The following is a 16,346-nucleotide window of genomic DNA, read 5'->3' as shown; positions in this document are numbered from 1 at the left end:
TTTCCGCCGTAAAGATGTCTGCCAACTTTCGAATACAATGGCACTAAATAGCACGCGGTTACATATATGTATGTATGTATACACACACATACATATTTCTGTAAACTACTACCCAATTACACTTGCAAACAGTATCACAGGGGAAAAAGGAAGAAGTGTGCATCGACTGCTAGCTCACCTAGCACCACTGAGCTAGCTAACGTCAGTAACATTACAGCTCAGCCTCAGAGAACGCCATTAATGCTTAGATATCTGCCATACAGGTGTCTGCCACTCAGCTATAAACACACAAACACACACATATATGTATATATATATATATATATATATATTTATATACATATATATATTACTAAGTTACCCAACTACATCTGCAAACAGTATCACAGGGAAAAAGAAAGAAGTCTACTGCTAGCTCACCTAGCACCACTGAACTAGCTAACGTTACAGCTCAGCCAGAGGATGCCATTCATGCATAGATATCCCCCATAGATGTATGCCACTCAGCTATATATATATATATTTTTTTATATTTATATATGTATGTGTGTATATATGTATAAACAGTGTCACAGCACGGAAGGAAACGTACATCTATCTGCTAGCACACCTAGCACCGCTGGGCTGGTTACCGCTAGCTAACGTTACAGCTAGCAAACGTTAAGAAATACTCTACCCTCTGTGTGGTGATTCAGTTGACGGGGGTCTTAAAGAAAATAGTTCCTACATGAAACTGCTCACAACAAGGTCTGTGGATTATCTTGAGTAACTGGGTCATGATTTCTGGAAAGACACATTGCGGTTGACTTTTTCCAACTGTATTTTTTGGCGCTTTGAGCATCACAAGCTGAGTGCCACCTAGTTACATTATATTCGAGAGGTCAGACATCTCTACAGCTGATACCTCAAACACTGCAATTCACACCAAGACAATCCAGATTGATTAACAGCGCTACAGGTTAGAGGAAAAATATGAATTACTGTCCCTTTTTTTTGGTTTGTTTTGTACTGGGAGAGATATGAGCATATTTAGTACAGAGCTCTATATATTGTACCTATAAAACATTCCCAACACACTGGAAGTTGATTCACTGTCTTAAAACAGTGAATTAAGTAGATCTGCTTTAACTTTGACATTAAAGAATCTTTTCCTGTTAATCAAAAAAGTCACGTTAATTCCACTCTCATTGTGCTGTAGGACAACACCTTAAAACCTACAGGAGAGGTGAATTTATTTTACAGGCAGTGTAAATGTTGATTCATACGCAACAGCCACAGAAAGCTAACAGTGATTAGATAGTGATTTTTTTGTTCATTACCTCACATCTGGTGGAAATACACGTGCTGAGAGTAAAGAACGGTGACCGTTGTTTGAGCCTCTCTAAAGCAGGCAGCCTGGCAGTAAATGGTTGCCATAGGAACATTTGCGGTTTTATGTCAGGCTGTACTGCTTTAGATGTAGGCAAGTGGAGAGAGAAAAACCAGGAGGAACGCAACGTTGTCTGAGAAAGAGAGAGAGAAAGGAGAAAGTGGACCACACAAGACACAAGGAGACACCAACCACCAGAGCCAGTCCCTTTATTGTACACAACACCTCTTTATTTACTCTCCATCCTAAATCAGTTCATGATGTTTATTCAAATCAATTAATTGCTACAGAGGCACTTGACAAGGGTTTGCAAAACAAAAAGAAAAGAGATTTTTGCAGGTTGGTTTCCAACCCCTTCCACCAGATCCAGACAGGGGAAGGAAAGAGGAAGGAGGCAGGGGACATCTATTAGGAAGGAAGGCAGTATCGCCACAGCCTAATGTATTACAGGGCATTACAGTCTGGGCTTCCCAAGGGCAGGCTGAAGTGACAGGCACAACGGGATTTCAGCAAACTTTGGCCAATAAAAAGTTTTATCACATGAGCTAACTTTTGTGTACCGGGGTTTGTGAAAGATTTAACGTGAAGGGTCTTCAATCAAAAGCATCTGAGTGGTTTCATAAACTTATTTCAATCCTGCTGGCACTGTCACTGAGAGCCAGACCTGGAGAGGAATACAAGGGAAGAAGGCATACTCTGTCTGAAGAGTCTGTGGTTTGAGACGGTTTTGAATTCTCTACCGTTTCTTTGTCTTGTCAGGTTAGCTAATTAAGTTTCTATCCTCTGTGGCGAGAACAGAGAAAAGTCTAGACAGAGTGTGCCTTCATACACCACAAATCCCACCACCTGCTCACCACAACTACTGATCAAACCTAAAACAGAAAACATCCTAGTAGCCCAACGTCACTTCCCGCTTGACCAGTTTCCCCCAAACTCCTAAGATGTTTTAACAAAAAGAAAATGGTCAAATACCCTCACAGAGCAATCAAAAGGTATCATTATTATCAAATAACCACAGCTGTGTAGATGGTGTCCAGCCCCGGGTGCCTTTTCCACACATCTAGACAGCTAATCCCTGTAGCAAAAGTCCAGGAGAAACTGGGGAGTTGTACAGAGCTGATACAATTGCAACCAAAAACATCAAAAAGAAATGACAAATGCCCAGGTTATAAATAATGCATCAGGAGATGACCGATCTCTTTTTCCCCACAACCAAGGCCAACGTATGAAGTGACAGTGTTAGTGCTTCCTTTAACATGACCACTACAGTCGCATTTTAACGTGTTGGGCTTCAATTAGAATTAATAGCGTGTTTTTGTTGTCCACCCTGTGATTAAATGAAATACAAGTGCTAACTCCCCAGTATAGGCCAGCTATATACAATATATTAAATGCATTGAAGCAGAACTTATAGCGATAATAAATGTCCTTGACAACTAAGGCCAGAAAGAGATGTGCCAACTCCTAAATGCTTAATACCATCTTTATACTCTGAATCACGTCCTCGTCTGTACACCCCGCGTTTTATCCTCTCTGAGAGGAAACTGTGCTGTGTGCTCTGCTCTGTATGAATCAGTTAATCCAGGAATGAACAAAGTCTACCTGAAGGCTGAAGGTGTCATTGGGGTTCATCTGAGACTGAAGGGGATTATAATTCAAGGCTGTAAAAACTTACTGGAGAGAAAAGCATCCGACAAAGTGCAGACAGCCTTCAGCCTGTTTCCCTCCCTCTCCCGGGTTTTTTTTTGTGCATAGTGTTGTGCTAACGGACTACAACATCCCAGTTATGAGTGGCGTGCTGTAAGGCTACATGGCTAGAAGTGCTTGGATCATAATGGTCAATGTATCTGACATCTTTTCATTTTGGAAGGATGCTTCACACAGTGGGGGCTGAAGCTACTCTCTGAAGTCTTATGCAACTCCGCCTTGTGTCTTTTCAGGCTTTGCTTTTATCTGAGATTAGGATTTCACTTTTTAAAGCTACATTTATGACGATCATTAAAAAGGACAAAGTCGTTCAAATAAAATAACACAAGGGGGAGAAAAAAAAAAGTAATCGGCACCACCAAAATAACAACACTGATAATAAGCTATTGTTCAGTATGAAATCAGTTAGGAAATGAAAACCCAGTAAAACATTAACAACAGGTTAAGTGTGTATATTACACAGAGATCTAGACTTGAGCGTCTCGGCCAATCTAAAAAGGTGGCGGGAGGGGAGAGGAAAGCCAGCCTGTAATAGTTAATAAGTTATGCTGGGAACCTTGTCAGAGGAAATACACCAGTTATTATAATAAAAAAAAATGATACATCATCTCCTACTGATAGAAGCTAAATGCATCACACAGATCAGCTGGGTTTTCATTTTGTATTACACAATTTCCACAGCAGTCAAATGTAATATTCAAGTGGTTACGGGCCTTGTGTTGTTCATGTGCACTGATAAAGATGGTATTAGCAGCTTATTACATTGCTTGACAAGACATATTAATACGGCTGGACAATGCACATTATGCACGGCTATCAGTCAGCCCCTCCCCTCGAGCCCCCGCACCTGGCCTTTTAGTGTGCAGATACACACACCCACACACAAACACACACACTTAAGGTGGGCTTGGCCACGGGTCTAGTCTAGCAGGGAGGGCTCAGCAGGGCGGATAATGGTGGGCCGGTGAGTAGGAGCGCCAGGGGGTCTTCGGCTGCAACGGGGAGAGAAGATAGACAACAAGGGGTGAGACGTGCTCACAAAGTGACAGCGGAGAAACCAAAACAACCTGACAGAGAGAACAGAGTAGAGAAGAGTGAGAGGAGAATGAATGCTGGGAAATAATATAAATATAGAGATGGGATAACTGGTGAGAGTGAGAAATGACAAACCATGCCTGTGACTCTTGATAGACGATGAAAAAGGATGGTGAGATGTTATTGACAGCAAAGATTACATAATATATGCAACAGGAAGAGGTCATACCTGGGAACACCGGGTGGGACGCGGGCTGGCCGGGAGGGGATCTGTGGAGGTGCGCTGAAGGGATCCTGGTGGCTGTTGAAAGCGTTGATGGGTGGGCCTGGGCGAGACGGGATTGGTGGTGCCCCGAAGGCGGGTGAGGGATTGAGCGGGGCTCCAAAAGCAGGGGAAGGGTTCATGGGTGGTCCTGGTGTTGGGCCCCGAACAGCAGGTGGACGGCTGGGGGCCGGGGCTGCTGCAGGAGGCGGCCTGCGCTGAGGGGTTGGGCTGAGAGGAGGAAATGATTGAATGAAACTGACATTGCAATAATCACCTAAAAGATCCTGTAGGGATGGAGGTGAGGAAATTTTATTTGAGTCCTTTCTAAGAAAAAAATGTTGAGTTGTTTGATACACTTAAAACTGTGTGTGTCATTAGATGCTGTATTTTCCAGCTGCTATACTAAAGCTCAACTAACTGCTAGTTAACCCTTATCTCACCTTGCTTCTTGGATCCAGGTGTCATTTACGGGTGGGGGTACTGGGGTGGAGATGGTGCTGGTGCTGATGTCGCCAATAATGTGCAGTGCCTCCTTGAGTGCGTGATACATGCGCAACATTTCGTCTCTGCGCTGAGCCTGGTCAGCCGATTCCTCCATGAGGCTGTTCTGGTCCCCAGACGAGTAGAGGTAGGCCAGCAGCTCTGAGTGGATGAAATCCTTTGCCTGAATGGAAGTTAAGATTATTAAAACACAGGGTGGAAACTTACATCAACACACACACAGAATTCTTAGATATATTGCAGCAGTAGCCAAAAACAAAATGATCAGAGGGCTCATAAATTTTAAAAAATGTGTTTGACAGAAGTGAAAGTCTGCAGCTAAGAAAAGAGGGGTTTGTTTAACCACAACGGCAAAAACAATTTATCGATAGAGACATTTGATCCTTAAACAAAATATTAGGAAGCCTTGGGAAAGGAGCTGCTCAGTGCACAATGGTGTAAGGATTGGTTTTGTGTGCAGCTGCTGGATGCTGGAAGCCATCAAGTGAGCTCACCACAATAATAAAATTAAATGGACATAAATGGACAGTGGACAAGTCGCTGTGAGCAGGCACCATAAATCCTGTTAATTAGTGTCTTCAAGTTTATGACCTTGTGTGAACATGAAATACATGACCACTGTTGCTACTAAAATGAACAAGAAAACCTAACGCTTCTCTGCACAGCTCCATAGTGTAATGACATTTACCCTTAATTAAACAGCGTCTTAGCTCAGAACACTGGATTACCAGGTGCCTTGATTACTTTTATAATGCATAGAGAAATCTAGGATGCTACATTTGCTGGATAATAGCAACATTAGCTGTTAGCATACATAGCTAAAGTCTTCTAACTCCATATACACATACATATACATATACACACATGTACTAGGATATGCAGAGCTCTGAAAAACAGGATCTTCATAGCATGTTTTTTAAGTAGGGATCCAGTATTTTGCATAGCACACAGCCTTAAGTGTGGGAGGATACACTTACACAACTAACCCACTAAGTGCACTGGGCTGTGCACTGCACAATGTGGGGGTCATGGCTAAATGCTGTCTTTACTGTGAATTACCCATAAGTGAAATAGAGTGCACAGTGTCAAGGTTATCATTCTACAGCCAAATCCCATTTCTTCTAAGTACACCTACCCCTCGTTTTCAAGTGCCCCTTTGTCCTTTTTGTTGTTGAAATCTTCCCATATATTACATCATCAGTAGTTGTTGATGGCATTCACATAAACAGACGTGACTATGGCCACAATGGTATGATCACAATGACACTTGTCATCTATCTGATGGAGATAGAAAAGCATGGATGCTTGCAATTTGTTTACAACTTAAGTTTCAAACAAGGCATCTAATAAAAAAAAGAACACTGCTTCATTAGCAGGACACTAGTGGTGCTCTATAGGCTAATGTTAGCAACCCGTGCTCCGACATTCTACCCCTACACCTTAACACCCAAAACAGTGGCTTAGGCTCAATCCCAATTACCCTCCTGCCTCTATCACTTCGCCCGTACCCCCTTGTTTTGCGAGTTGTACCAAGCCTAAGTCTGTTCCTGGATCTGCAGAGAGTCTCTATTAATGCATTGTGTCTTCCGCTGAAGACTGTTGGACTCACACTGTTGATCATGAGATGCATGATGGTCTTGGGCACGAGGTCTCTGGTGGATTTGTTGATGATGCCGATGTACGAATCCACCAGGTTGCGGATGGTTTCCACCTGTCGCTCCAACTGAGGGTCCATAGAGAATGTGTCTGCGGGGGCAGCCTCTTCATTCTCCGTCTGACAACATAACACGCACACAAAGATGAAGTATAAATATATAATAAATAAATCTTCAAAGCTGCTCTCTGTGGAAGTAAAAATTATGACAACTGTCCAAAAAGACAAACACAGACTTGCCAATGTTGGTGAGTGATGTACGGAAACACAAAGCCCCACCCAACCAACCACATACCTGGTCCTTCTCCGGATAAACTCCTGCCCTGAGGAAGGACGCTTTCCAGCTGTCCACATCTTCCTGAGAATCACAGGCCAGCTCTATCTGGCGAAGATCCTTGTACACGTTCCTGTACAGATAAACAAAAGACAAACACTTGTCTTTGTGAGTGTGTAGGCTTCACCAGTACACAATACAAATACTTTTATTATCATTCATATTCACACATGTATGAAATTCAGTGTGCTGTACTAAGCTCCAAGGTCATGTATGCAGACAGACACACAAAAGGTAAGGCACACGTGCATTCACACGTCTTTCACTTGACAACATAAACCTGACCTCTGTTCAGTGTTGAAGATTGCGAAGATGTGCTTTGTGGACATAAAGCCTTTCTCCACATCTCTGATCTTCAGGTTATCCAGCGGCAGCATATACTTCTTTTCTTTCTCCTAGCATGAGGTAAACAAAAGAAATGTGTATTTAGAGCAGAACTAAGACCTGAAATATACAACAAAAATAAGTGATAAGTTCAGGAAGTGATTGTATTTATTTTGGTAACAAGATTAAAACAGATCTCCACCGATGAGCAGACATCATGGAATGCATTTCCTCTGTGAGGACCACCACCAGGCTGGTGAGATGGAGAAATGCATGATGGGGGAGAAGAGGAGGAGGAGGAGAGGAAGAAAAGGAGGAGCATGAGGGAGTTCTGGGGGGGATGGGGTGCCAGCTTTCACTGTTGAGCAGAGACATCTGGAAGCATTTACGTCTGCACTAACACAGAGAGCGGCGCAGGCCCAACAGTTACATCACTCGCAGTTCCACACAATCCCCCACCCCCACCACATACACACACACACACGCACACGCGCACAAACACACACGGCCAAATACTTAACTGCACGTGCAAAGACAAACAAACACACACGAACCTGAACGAATTGAACAAAAGCCTATCTTGGGATTTGGGTGTGTGCAAAAACATGCGCTCACACAGATATGACCAACTGGCCAAACACTAAACGATACAGGAGGACTCATGTGGACAAGCGCCTACACACACATGCACGTTTGTACACACACAATCACACCCCCCACCCTCCCCTCCCCTCCGGCCCCCGTAACCCAGTACGATTTCCTGCAAATTCCAAAGTCAGATCCCGGCTGGAACATTTCAGCCCGCCTGCCACGTCAGTTTGCTTCCACCATCCTCCCTCTCTCATTCTCTTTCTTTCTCTTTGCTTTTTCGCGAAAGGCAACCGACACGAAAATGCACCATTTCCAGTTGGTGTTTGGACACACTGAGGCTACTGGACTGGGGTTCGTCTTTAGCAGTGGTTTGTAGTGGTATCTTTTAGGGGACTTTTTTATATTTCGCTGGAAGAATGGATATGACTGAGGCCTTGGGAAAAAGAAGTGGTAAGTAAAGCAAATACAATGCTATCTGCACTTACAGCCACGTAGTTAAATTTGTCTTTTAAATACAGTCTAAAATCAAACATACAGTTAAATTAGATCATTTGATTTTAGATAAACTTTCATCAGTGCACTGACATGTCCCTTACACTGGGAGATACTCTCCCAGACCTTGAATGCAACATTTGAAATGGTCTCTAATATAAATAAACTGTAGAACAGAGTTTGCTGAGTGTGCACATACTGTAGTTATTTAGTCAAGAGGGAATGTAATCTAACTGTGTCTGGATTTATTTGCTTCAATACGTTGAAAGCATAAAGGTTAGATTTTTCATGTTAAGCTCTATCTGAATTAATACAAATTTAGTAAGATAAAAAGTATTGTGGCGTTTCAGCAGTGTGGGTCCTAATGTATCGGCTATTTTGTTGTACGTGGCTCTTTTCTTGTGTAGCAGTTGTTTCACTGTGGTAATGTTTGCTCTCTGTGCCCTCTGTCCTACTGTCCTAGGGTAGCAACGTGCAGCCGCAATGACCTCGGGGTCCTTCCTCCAATCAGAGTCCTCCTCACCCCCCCGCCTGCCCAGTGTTCAGACTACCTGTTCATCAGGCTACAGCTGAACAGTAGTCTGCACATTGGTTAGGCTGGGCTGGGACACACACACCTCCAGCCACCGCGGGTGATGACACAACTTGGGATAGTTTATCCCATCATTATTTTAATCTTAATGCATTCCTGTAGTGCTGTGTCATCTTATCTCCGCCAGCCAGCCGTATCCCCAGTGTCCCGTAACACACAGCATGGGAACAAAAACTCCTCTCACCTCCTCATCTTTGTACCAGGACAGGGACTCCGCAGTCAGGACAAACCAGTACTCCTTAGAGCCTCCCTTCATGATGCTGATGTTGATGGTTAGCCAGCCTTTCCTGATCACCTGCACAGCAAGGACAAGATGTGGGAGACAGAGAGAAGGGTGGTAGGGAGAGAGGGGTACCAGGAGGACGGAGGGGAAAAACTTTGTCAATAAGGCATTTGCACTGGTGACATGAGGGCCCCCATAAGTGTGACTGGGATGTGATTGACACTAATAAAACCTTACCTGCTTACCTGTCAGGTCTGTAAATCTGGTTGTCCTTTACCTTTTTATCTTTATTGTCAACATGTTTGTGTCAAGTATTGATTGAATGTGAAACTTCTTACGTAAACAGCATGGAGTGACCAAAGGACAGTACTGTGTGTGATGTGGCTAAATGTATACAAAAGCATCAAATGGTTTAGTTGAAAATACTGAAATGGGATGTAGTCCTTGTCCTTTTTCACTCGAAAAAGCAAATAAACCATAAACCAGCACACAGGACCAGGTGGTGTCCAGACTGTGACAGCCCCCGACACATAAGTCAAAGCTCGACGGTGGTATATTAGTATCAGTGGGTCAGTAAAATGTACACTTGGTTATAAATCAAAGCAGAGTTAGTTGGGTTAACTTGCTTCGGATATTCAACTGTTTAAGTAAAAGAAAGGGTCAAGTGAGTGTAAAAGACAAGAGGGTAAAGGGGGCGAAGAGAACTGCGATGGCTAGCTAGCTGATCTACCAGAGTTCATAGAGGGACAGTAACCTAAACAGCAAAGTAAAATATCTAAAGTGGAGAGATGGAGAGGGAGGAAATGCATCAGACAGAGAGGCCGAGCTGAGTGAATCACTCTGAGGGAAATAAGCTGTGCATTTAGGTGGAGACCTCTTAGCTGCTATGTCTCTCCATTTTTTTAGACCCCTATGCATTTTAAGCACAATGGGGGAAATTATCTGTAAAGAAATTGTGCTCTTGTGCTAAGTAAAGCCAAGAGAACAGGTCCATTTCAAAGTATGCTTTAGACCTCTCTTCTGCACTCCCTCTCCATCCAGCAGGGGACTGGGGTGAGTTATGAGGGGGGAAAAAGGGTTCATCAGTTCAAGAGCGCCAACATAAACATGAGCAAGGAGGCAATCACATAGAAGCTACACTTATAGTTTGCCTTGGCAAGGAAATAAACTTCTCAGAAACATGGAGTTTTAAATCCCCTATATAAAAGTTAGTTGGAAGTTGAAATTAAGAAAGAGGACACGGTGAGATGTGAGGGTGTCACAGACGAGATGCTTTTGTTTCTAAACCATATGCTTGTGGCGGACAACTGTCAAGAAATGTTCCGTACATTTTTGTAAATGTAAAATAAGTGTTGCAAAGGGTTAATTAAAGATGTATGCTTGAATGTGAGATTAACTCCATGGATTCAAATGGAAACAAATAAACTGATTAGGATGAAACATGCCAAATTGAATTTGTTAGTAAGTAATGAGAATAAAGAGATCCTAACAAGGAATTTTGATTACATCACTGGAATACATCCCAAAGAGATCAGTCACCACACAAAAAAAACAGACAACTCTGATCAGCTCTAAATTCAGAAACAACACTTAGAGACTTGGTGGAGTTTTGGATATGAATGTACTTTCAGAAAGTGTGTTAACATGCTCTTAATTTATAAAAGAATCACTCAAGATGAATCCAGAGAAACTGATCAAAAACATTACTGTGTTCCTGATTTGATCGCTCCCCACTCCCTCCCAGTTTTGTCCCCAGTGACGTTTAGGATGATTCTCACAAGGCAAACTTTTGAGTCACTGTGCTCGAGGCAGCAGCAGAGGTATAAACCCACAGACATGGGAACTGATGCCATCCACGGTCACTGGTGGAAGATCTCCCACTCTTTCTGGTCCTTAATAGAGAACGCAGCCTCTTTTGTGGGTGTTAAACAACTCATATCTCGTTTAAATTATTCAGTGGACAAAAAGTAAAATGTTAGTAGCAATGTGCAATTAAAGACAATTACTGTCTTTCTGTCAAAGAGCAAACCTGCCGTGAGTTAAGCGTTAAGTCAGTTCCAAATTACTGGTAACTGCGTGCTAAGGCTAGAATTGTAACTGAGATCAATTTGATCGGTCTGGAGACTCTACCTTCTCCTCGAGGCCCTCTCCCAGTCCGCCAAGCTGCAGAGGGGTAGAACAACTCATTATGGTGAGGTATCCACTCCTGTGTTTGCAGGACACGGCTTATCCTGTTCTGTCTTTTTCCACCCTAACCATATTGGCTGACCTGTGTGTGATGGCTTCAGTCCTTCTGCATGGCCTACCCCTGCTGCCCCCCTGGCAGGGTGCGGTTTAAATCTTTGGGGTACTTACCAGAATCTCACCCTGCAGGAAGGGGGAGGGGGAATTAAAGCAAAGGGGGGGCAGTGTAAAATCAAAGCCAAAAGAAATGAGAATGCAAGCAAGCAAGCAAAGATGAGAGACAGATGAGAGAAAGGAGGAAGGGAGAGAAGAGGAGTCAAGGAGTGAGAGGAAGTAGAGAATGAAAATCCAAGAGAAGGTTGAAAAGGGAGGAAACAGAGAGCAATAATTCATGAGACAAGAAGAGTAAGACAGATGAAGAGAGACAGAGAGAGAGAGAGAGAGAAAGAGCAAGAGAGTTACATGCAATTAGAATTACTTTCAAGTATACCACAATTTGGTTATGTCATATTTGTTGCTCAGTTGAGAGGTGCGAGGTCCATGCACATTCTGAATTCAATACAAGAGATGCTTGTGTGAGTTAATGGGGGAAGGCAACAAAACATCCATCAGAATTCTGTGATTAATTGTTTGCTGTGCTGTAGAACGACATGCCTGGGTCACATGCAAACAGCAACTAATAATAGCCATGGAAACAAATGCTCGTTTCAGAGAAGCAGGGAAGCGGAGTCTTCTTTTGAGTTCATTAAGGCAACTCTCCCCTCACTGAAACTGCGCTCTCTAATGCTGATTAGCAGGGCTGTTATAATCATGTTTCAGCATCTTACAAACACACAGTGAGCTTCAACAATTGAAGCTAAATATCACGCTAATGAAAACAAAAAAAGCAGGTTCCAGCTTTAAAACATTGCGACAAAGCGAGATCAAAATTAGGATTAGAAAACAACGGGACTGGGTACAGTCAGTAGTTATAATCATGTACAGGGGAGGTATCGTTAACAGTTAGATAGGTCAGGGTGGATTAATGGCTTTGGGCTAAATCATTGCTGGAGTGAGATATATTCACATGGTTGACTAATAGGCTGGTAATGGGAGGCATCAGTCAAGGGTGATTAAATCTGGGATTGGTGAAAAGGCCAGAGCTGAGTGATGAAACGTACCTGGTTGGGTATGGCCCTCTTCTTGTTCGCAGCTGTGTTCCTCTGCTGGGCACTGTCATTACACAAAGACGGACAGGAGAAGACAATAAATACTGATGACACCGCACCAAACACAACTTGTTGAAAATAATCACATTAAATATTCATGTGCCACTTCTACTCCAACAATATTCTAGTTATTTACAATAATATCCAAGTATCTGATGCTATTGTGACAAATTTACCACTACACACATACATCAGGGTTCCCACACATTTGCAGGGACAAAATTTGAAAACCTTTCCATGACTTTTTAAAGGATGCATAATGAAATTCCATGACTATTCACAATGTATAAAACAAGCATTGCTCCATCCCTAAAACGTGGGAATATTTATAAGTAGTAATGGGGCACAGCACAGGTATGGAAACTTTGGGGTTTATGATCTGACATGTTAAATCACACTATCAGATTTAACCTCTATTCAAATAATTCAGGGTTCCCGCACATTTTTACCAATGAATTTTCCATAATATTTATCTAATTTCCATGACTGTATTTAACTAGTTTCAAATGGGCACTTCCCAGGTATTTGCAAATAAGCAAACTGCTAGCACTTGCTAACACTACTCGCTTATTAGACATTTCAGCTGCCCACTACCTGCACCTACCAACAGATTACAGCAGCACATACTGGTATTTCATATAACGCCAAGGCCGCGCCCTTTTTGAGGGCTAGCAAATCTAAGATCCTGCAGCTGTCAATGACGGCACGCCAGATTCAAACGTCCAAAAACACATAATTGAAACCACAAAATATCTCCATACTGCTCATCCGTAGTGATCCACGTGTCCTGAAGCTCCGATATAAAAAGTTGTTTGGAAAAACGTCATTTGAACTCTGTTTTTAGCCTCATTGTAGCCTGTAGCTTTAACTGCTTCTCTGTACACCGCACCTGGGGCGCCGCCAGCCTGCATTAGGTGGAGTTGTGTTGCTACCCCCTCTCCCCTGCGTGAGGACTCTGAACCTTAACCTGAGCCTCCCTCAGCATATGGGTGAGCAGATAATGGCTGAATTTTCTTTTTTGGGTACACTATCCCTTTAAAACTTTGACAAAACACTTGGTTAATTACAAACTATTCGAAGCCTGAAAAACAGTTTTACTAATTTTACAACATTTCCAGGAATTTCATGACACTGGGAACCCTGATAATTTCTCCTAGCTGGCATACATGGAGTAAGAGACGGGACGTAAGGAGAAAAATGAACACACGTACATGATGGTCAACAAAACTGCTGTCACACATCTGCACATACTAGAACTACATTATATCAATAGCTAACCTACAGAAAATAAAATTGCCGTGATGTCACATTACGTGGAATATTATCCATGGAAGAATACTCCCTAATTCCATGACTGTCCCAATCCTGGAAAATAACACTGTGAAATTATGTGACTTTTCCAGGGCTTCCATGAGCATGAGAACCCTGATACATGAAGGTGAAAGTGGCTTGTGGAGGAAATGGAGGGTCTAACTGTGTCTCTCTCTCACACACACACACACACGCACACTGTACACACAACCCTACATCCTTTCTGTAAGCCCACCTGTTGTTGCCGTACCCTGGGGTGCTACCATCATCCAGCCTTCTGTAGTCAAGACTGAAAGTGATGTCATGAGAACCGTTAAACAGCCCTGGCTGACCTACTGACACATTACAGCAATCCACTTCGCCATGCAGAGGCTAGGTATAAACCCTCGCACACGCACACACACGGGGACTTGCTTTGTTACTCGGTCAACGGCACAACCCACACAGAGGAGGGGAGCTCAACTCAACTACATGCTACTGAGACGGTTCCACTAGGGACTACGTGATTTCAACCATGAACTGTAAACTGCTTAGATATACCACAAAAAAGTGAGTGCTTTGCAGTGTGCAAATGACTTTCCAGTGCACAACGGCAGCTACAAGCAGATGCAGTAAAACATCACCACTGCTCTGTCCACTGGTACAATAAGCATTCTTTATAGTGACAGTCAAACAGCCTGCAGCAGACAGGAAGTTTATCTGTCAAGCAATCAAACAAGCTTGATTGACTTTGTTTAGAGGGGAAGTGGTGTTGTTGCATGCAGGGGGGAGAGGTAGGCGACTAATGTGGCCTTGAACGTTGCGAAACGTTGCATGTGTCTCCCCCCGCAGGGAGACACATGCTCTGATGTGGCTGGATCACTAATTAGCATGCTACATCACACACTGATGCACCGCAGCTTACAAACATGTGGCTAATTATAAGCATCACTTTGATTCAGTAGCAGTGGTATGGTGATGATTCTGTGAAGTTCCTGTAATGGCAGCTGGGTTGCACATGTACTGGCGGCTGACAGGTCAAGGATTACGGGTCTTTTCCTTTGTGAGTCACAAGAGCACCTCAGACAACGGGCAGCATGTAGTTAATCGGGATCATGATGACTGTGCTGGGACTGGGCTCATGACGCTGTAAGTTGGGCTAAAAAAAAAAGGTGGAGGAAGGAGGAGGGAGGAGGGAGGGGTACATACTTAGCAAAGCCTATGAAGTCCTCATGATTGGTGTTGATGTAGGACAGCTCAATGTCAATCAGCAGCAGAACCTTGATTAGAAGCAGAAAATCGTGATTAGGATGGAGACGTCTCAATTAAACACCACTTGCAGGAGACACAAAGGAGAATGTGCCACGTCTCACTTCTGATACTTCACACTTGTACAAAAACAACCCTGAGAGTGAGATAACATCTAGAGCTAGGTTTCTACATGGTGACACCAATATAGTCTGTCAGACTGATATTATCAATAATGCAAATTGCAGATGAGGTGGAGTATATAATTTACTCAAAAGTTTCACCGCAATTCAACCTGCCACACCTCAAGCTCTCATTACTCTTGTTTTTTATGCAGTTAATGTGGTTCGCATGTTTCTCCACTCTGGAAACAACACTTAACAGCCACTGACAGACAACAGTGGCGTCTCATTAATTCCTTTTCTTGCGATGGCTTGAAATCTTGAGCAATCTTTGATTTCAGTTTGGGCAAACTGCTGCGCAGTCATATAATCTATCACAGGATTTTTGCTGTGTTGATTTAAGGAAAGTGGTGCTAATGGAGGAAACACTGACAAACACTGTCAACTCAAACCTGGAGCAAAGAGAATAAATGACACAATAACAGATTTTCCATCATGATAAAGAATAGCGCTTTGCTGTAATTTATCGACAATTACATGTAAGCTAAGCAAGAAGTCGGAAAATATGTTTGTTGCACACATGGCTGCCTAATCATTTTTTCTTTAATTTAAGCAGATATGAATCTAACCAAAATGACTTGCTTTAATTCTGACTCATTTGATCAAACTATTTCTGGAAAATGACCTGCAGAATTAAGCCTTCATTATAACTTCTAGGAAAAACTCTTTTTTTTAAAGAGCAGCAAGTCTTTTGCATTTAAGGCTTTGATTAAGTTTGCAAATCTTCATGGGGTTTTAAAGTTGATAGAAAACCTAGAACGATGCATTCAAACTAAAGCTGATGCAGGATAATTCAACAAAGTCTATCAAATAATCTATTTTACAGCCAATAATACAGTATGCAACTGCTGCCTAATTTGTGTCCTATTCACCCAACTGCAACTGGGCTAAAGGGACTACCAACATAAACACACTAGAAGGAAGACATTTCGTATTTTGCTTTTGCTCTGCTAACAAGCTAGCATGTCCAGCCTTATGAGTTTTTTATTCTACAGTGGTGTGAAAAAGTGTTTGCCCCCTTCCTGATTTCTTACTTTTTTGCATGTTTTCCACACTTAAATGTTTCAGATCATCAAACAAATTTAAACATTAGTCAAAGATACCACAAGTAAACACAAAATGCAGTTTTTAAATGAAGGGTTTTATT

At 42.6% G+C, this 16,346-nt stretch overlaps 1 protein-coding gene and 1 long non-coding RNA gene across 7 annotated transcripts in view; one reads left to right on the top strand and one right to left on the bottom strand.

The window, feature by feature from the left end:
* dnm2a (dynamin 2a) overlaps positions 1 to 16,346 on the bottom strand; it is a 46,181-nt gene that overhangs the window by 2,064 nt on the left and 27,771 nt on the right. For 2 of the 6 annotated variants that reach the window (XM_050068830.1, XM_050068833.1), the window contains exons 12-21: positions 14,979 to 15,049; positions 12,432 to 12,483; positions 11,443 to 11,454; positions 9,049 to 9,159; positions 7,151 to 7,260; positions 6,827 to 6,938; positions 6,487 to 6,651; positions 4,817 to 5,040; positions 4,341 to 4,604; positions 1,564 to 4,068 (exon numbers count right to left, since the gene is read on the bottom strand). In XM_050068830.1, the coding sequence (XP_049924787.1) occupies positions 3,996 to 4,068; positions 4,341 to 4,604; positions 4,817 to 5,040; positions 6,487 to 6,651; positions 6,827 to 6,938; positions 7,151 to 7,260; positions 9,049 to 9,159; positions 11,443 to 11,454; positions 12,432 to 12,483; positions 14,979 to 15,049 (1,194 nt within the window). In that variant the 3' untranslated portion in view covers positions 1,564 to 3,995. Of the gene's footprint in view, positions 1 to 1,563; positions 4,069 to 4,340; positions 4,605 to 4,816; positions 5,041 to 6,486; positions 6,652 to 6,826; positions 6,939 to 7,150; positions 7,261 to 9,048; positions 9,160 to 11,217; positions 11,251 to 11,442; positions 11,455 to 12,431; positions 12,484 to 14,978; positions 15,050 to 16,346 lie in introns of those variants that run through there. The other 4 variants (XM_050068831.1, XM_050068834.1, XM_050068828.1 and 1 more) reach the window with 3 other exon arrangements.
* LOC126405253 (uncharacterized) lies at positions 7,271 to 9,012 on the top strand. Its single transcript, XR_007571562.1, has 2 exons — positions 7,271 to 8,230; positions 8,736 to 9,012. It is a non-coding gene; the product is annotated as an uncharacterized LOC126405253 (long non-coding RNA).

Source organism: Epinephelus moara, chromosome 18, assembly GCF_006386435.1.
Source record: "Epinephelus moara isolate mb chromosome 18, YSFRI_EMoa_1.0, whole genome shotgun sequence".
Classification (NCBI taxonomy): Eukaryota; Metazoa; Chordata; class Actinopteri; order Perciformes; family Serranidae; genus Epinephelus; species Epinephelus moara.
The sequence above is the reverse complement of the archived record's forward strand: the minus strand, read 5'-3'. Positions and strand labels throughout refer to the sequence as shown.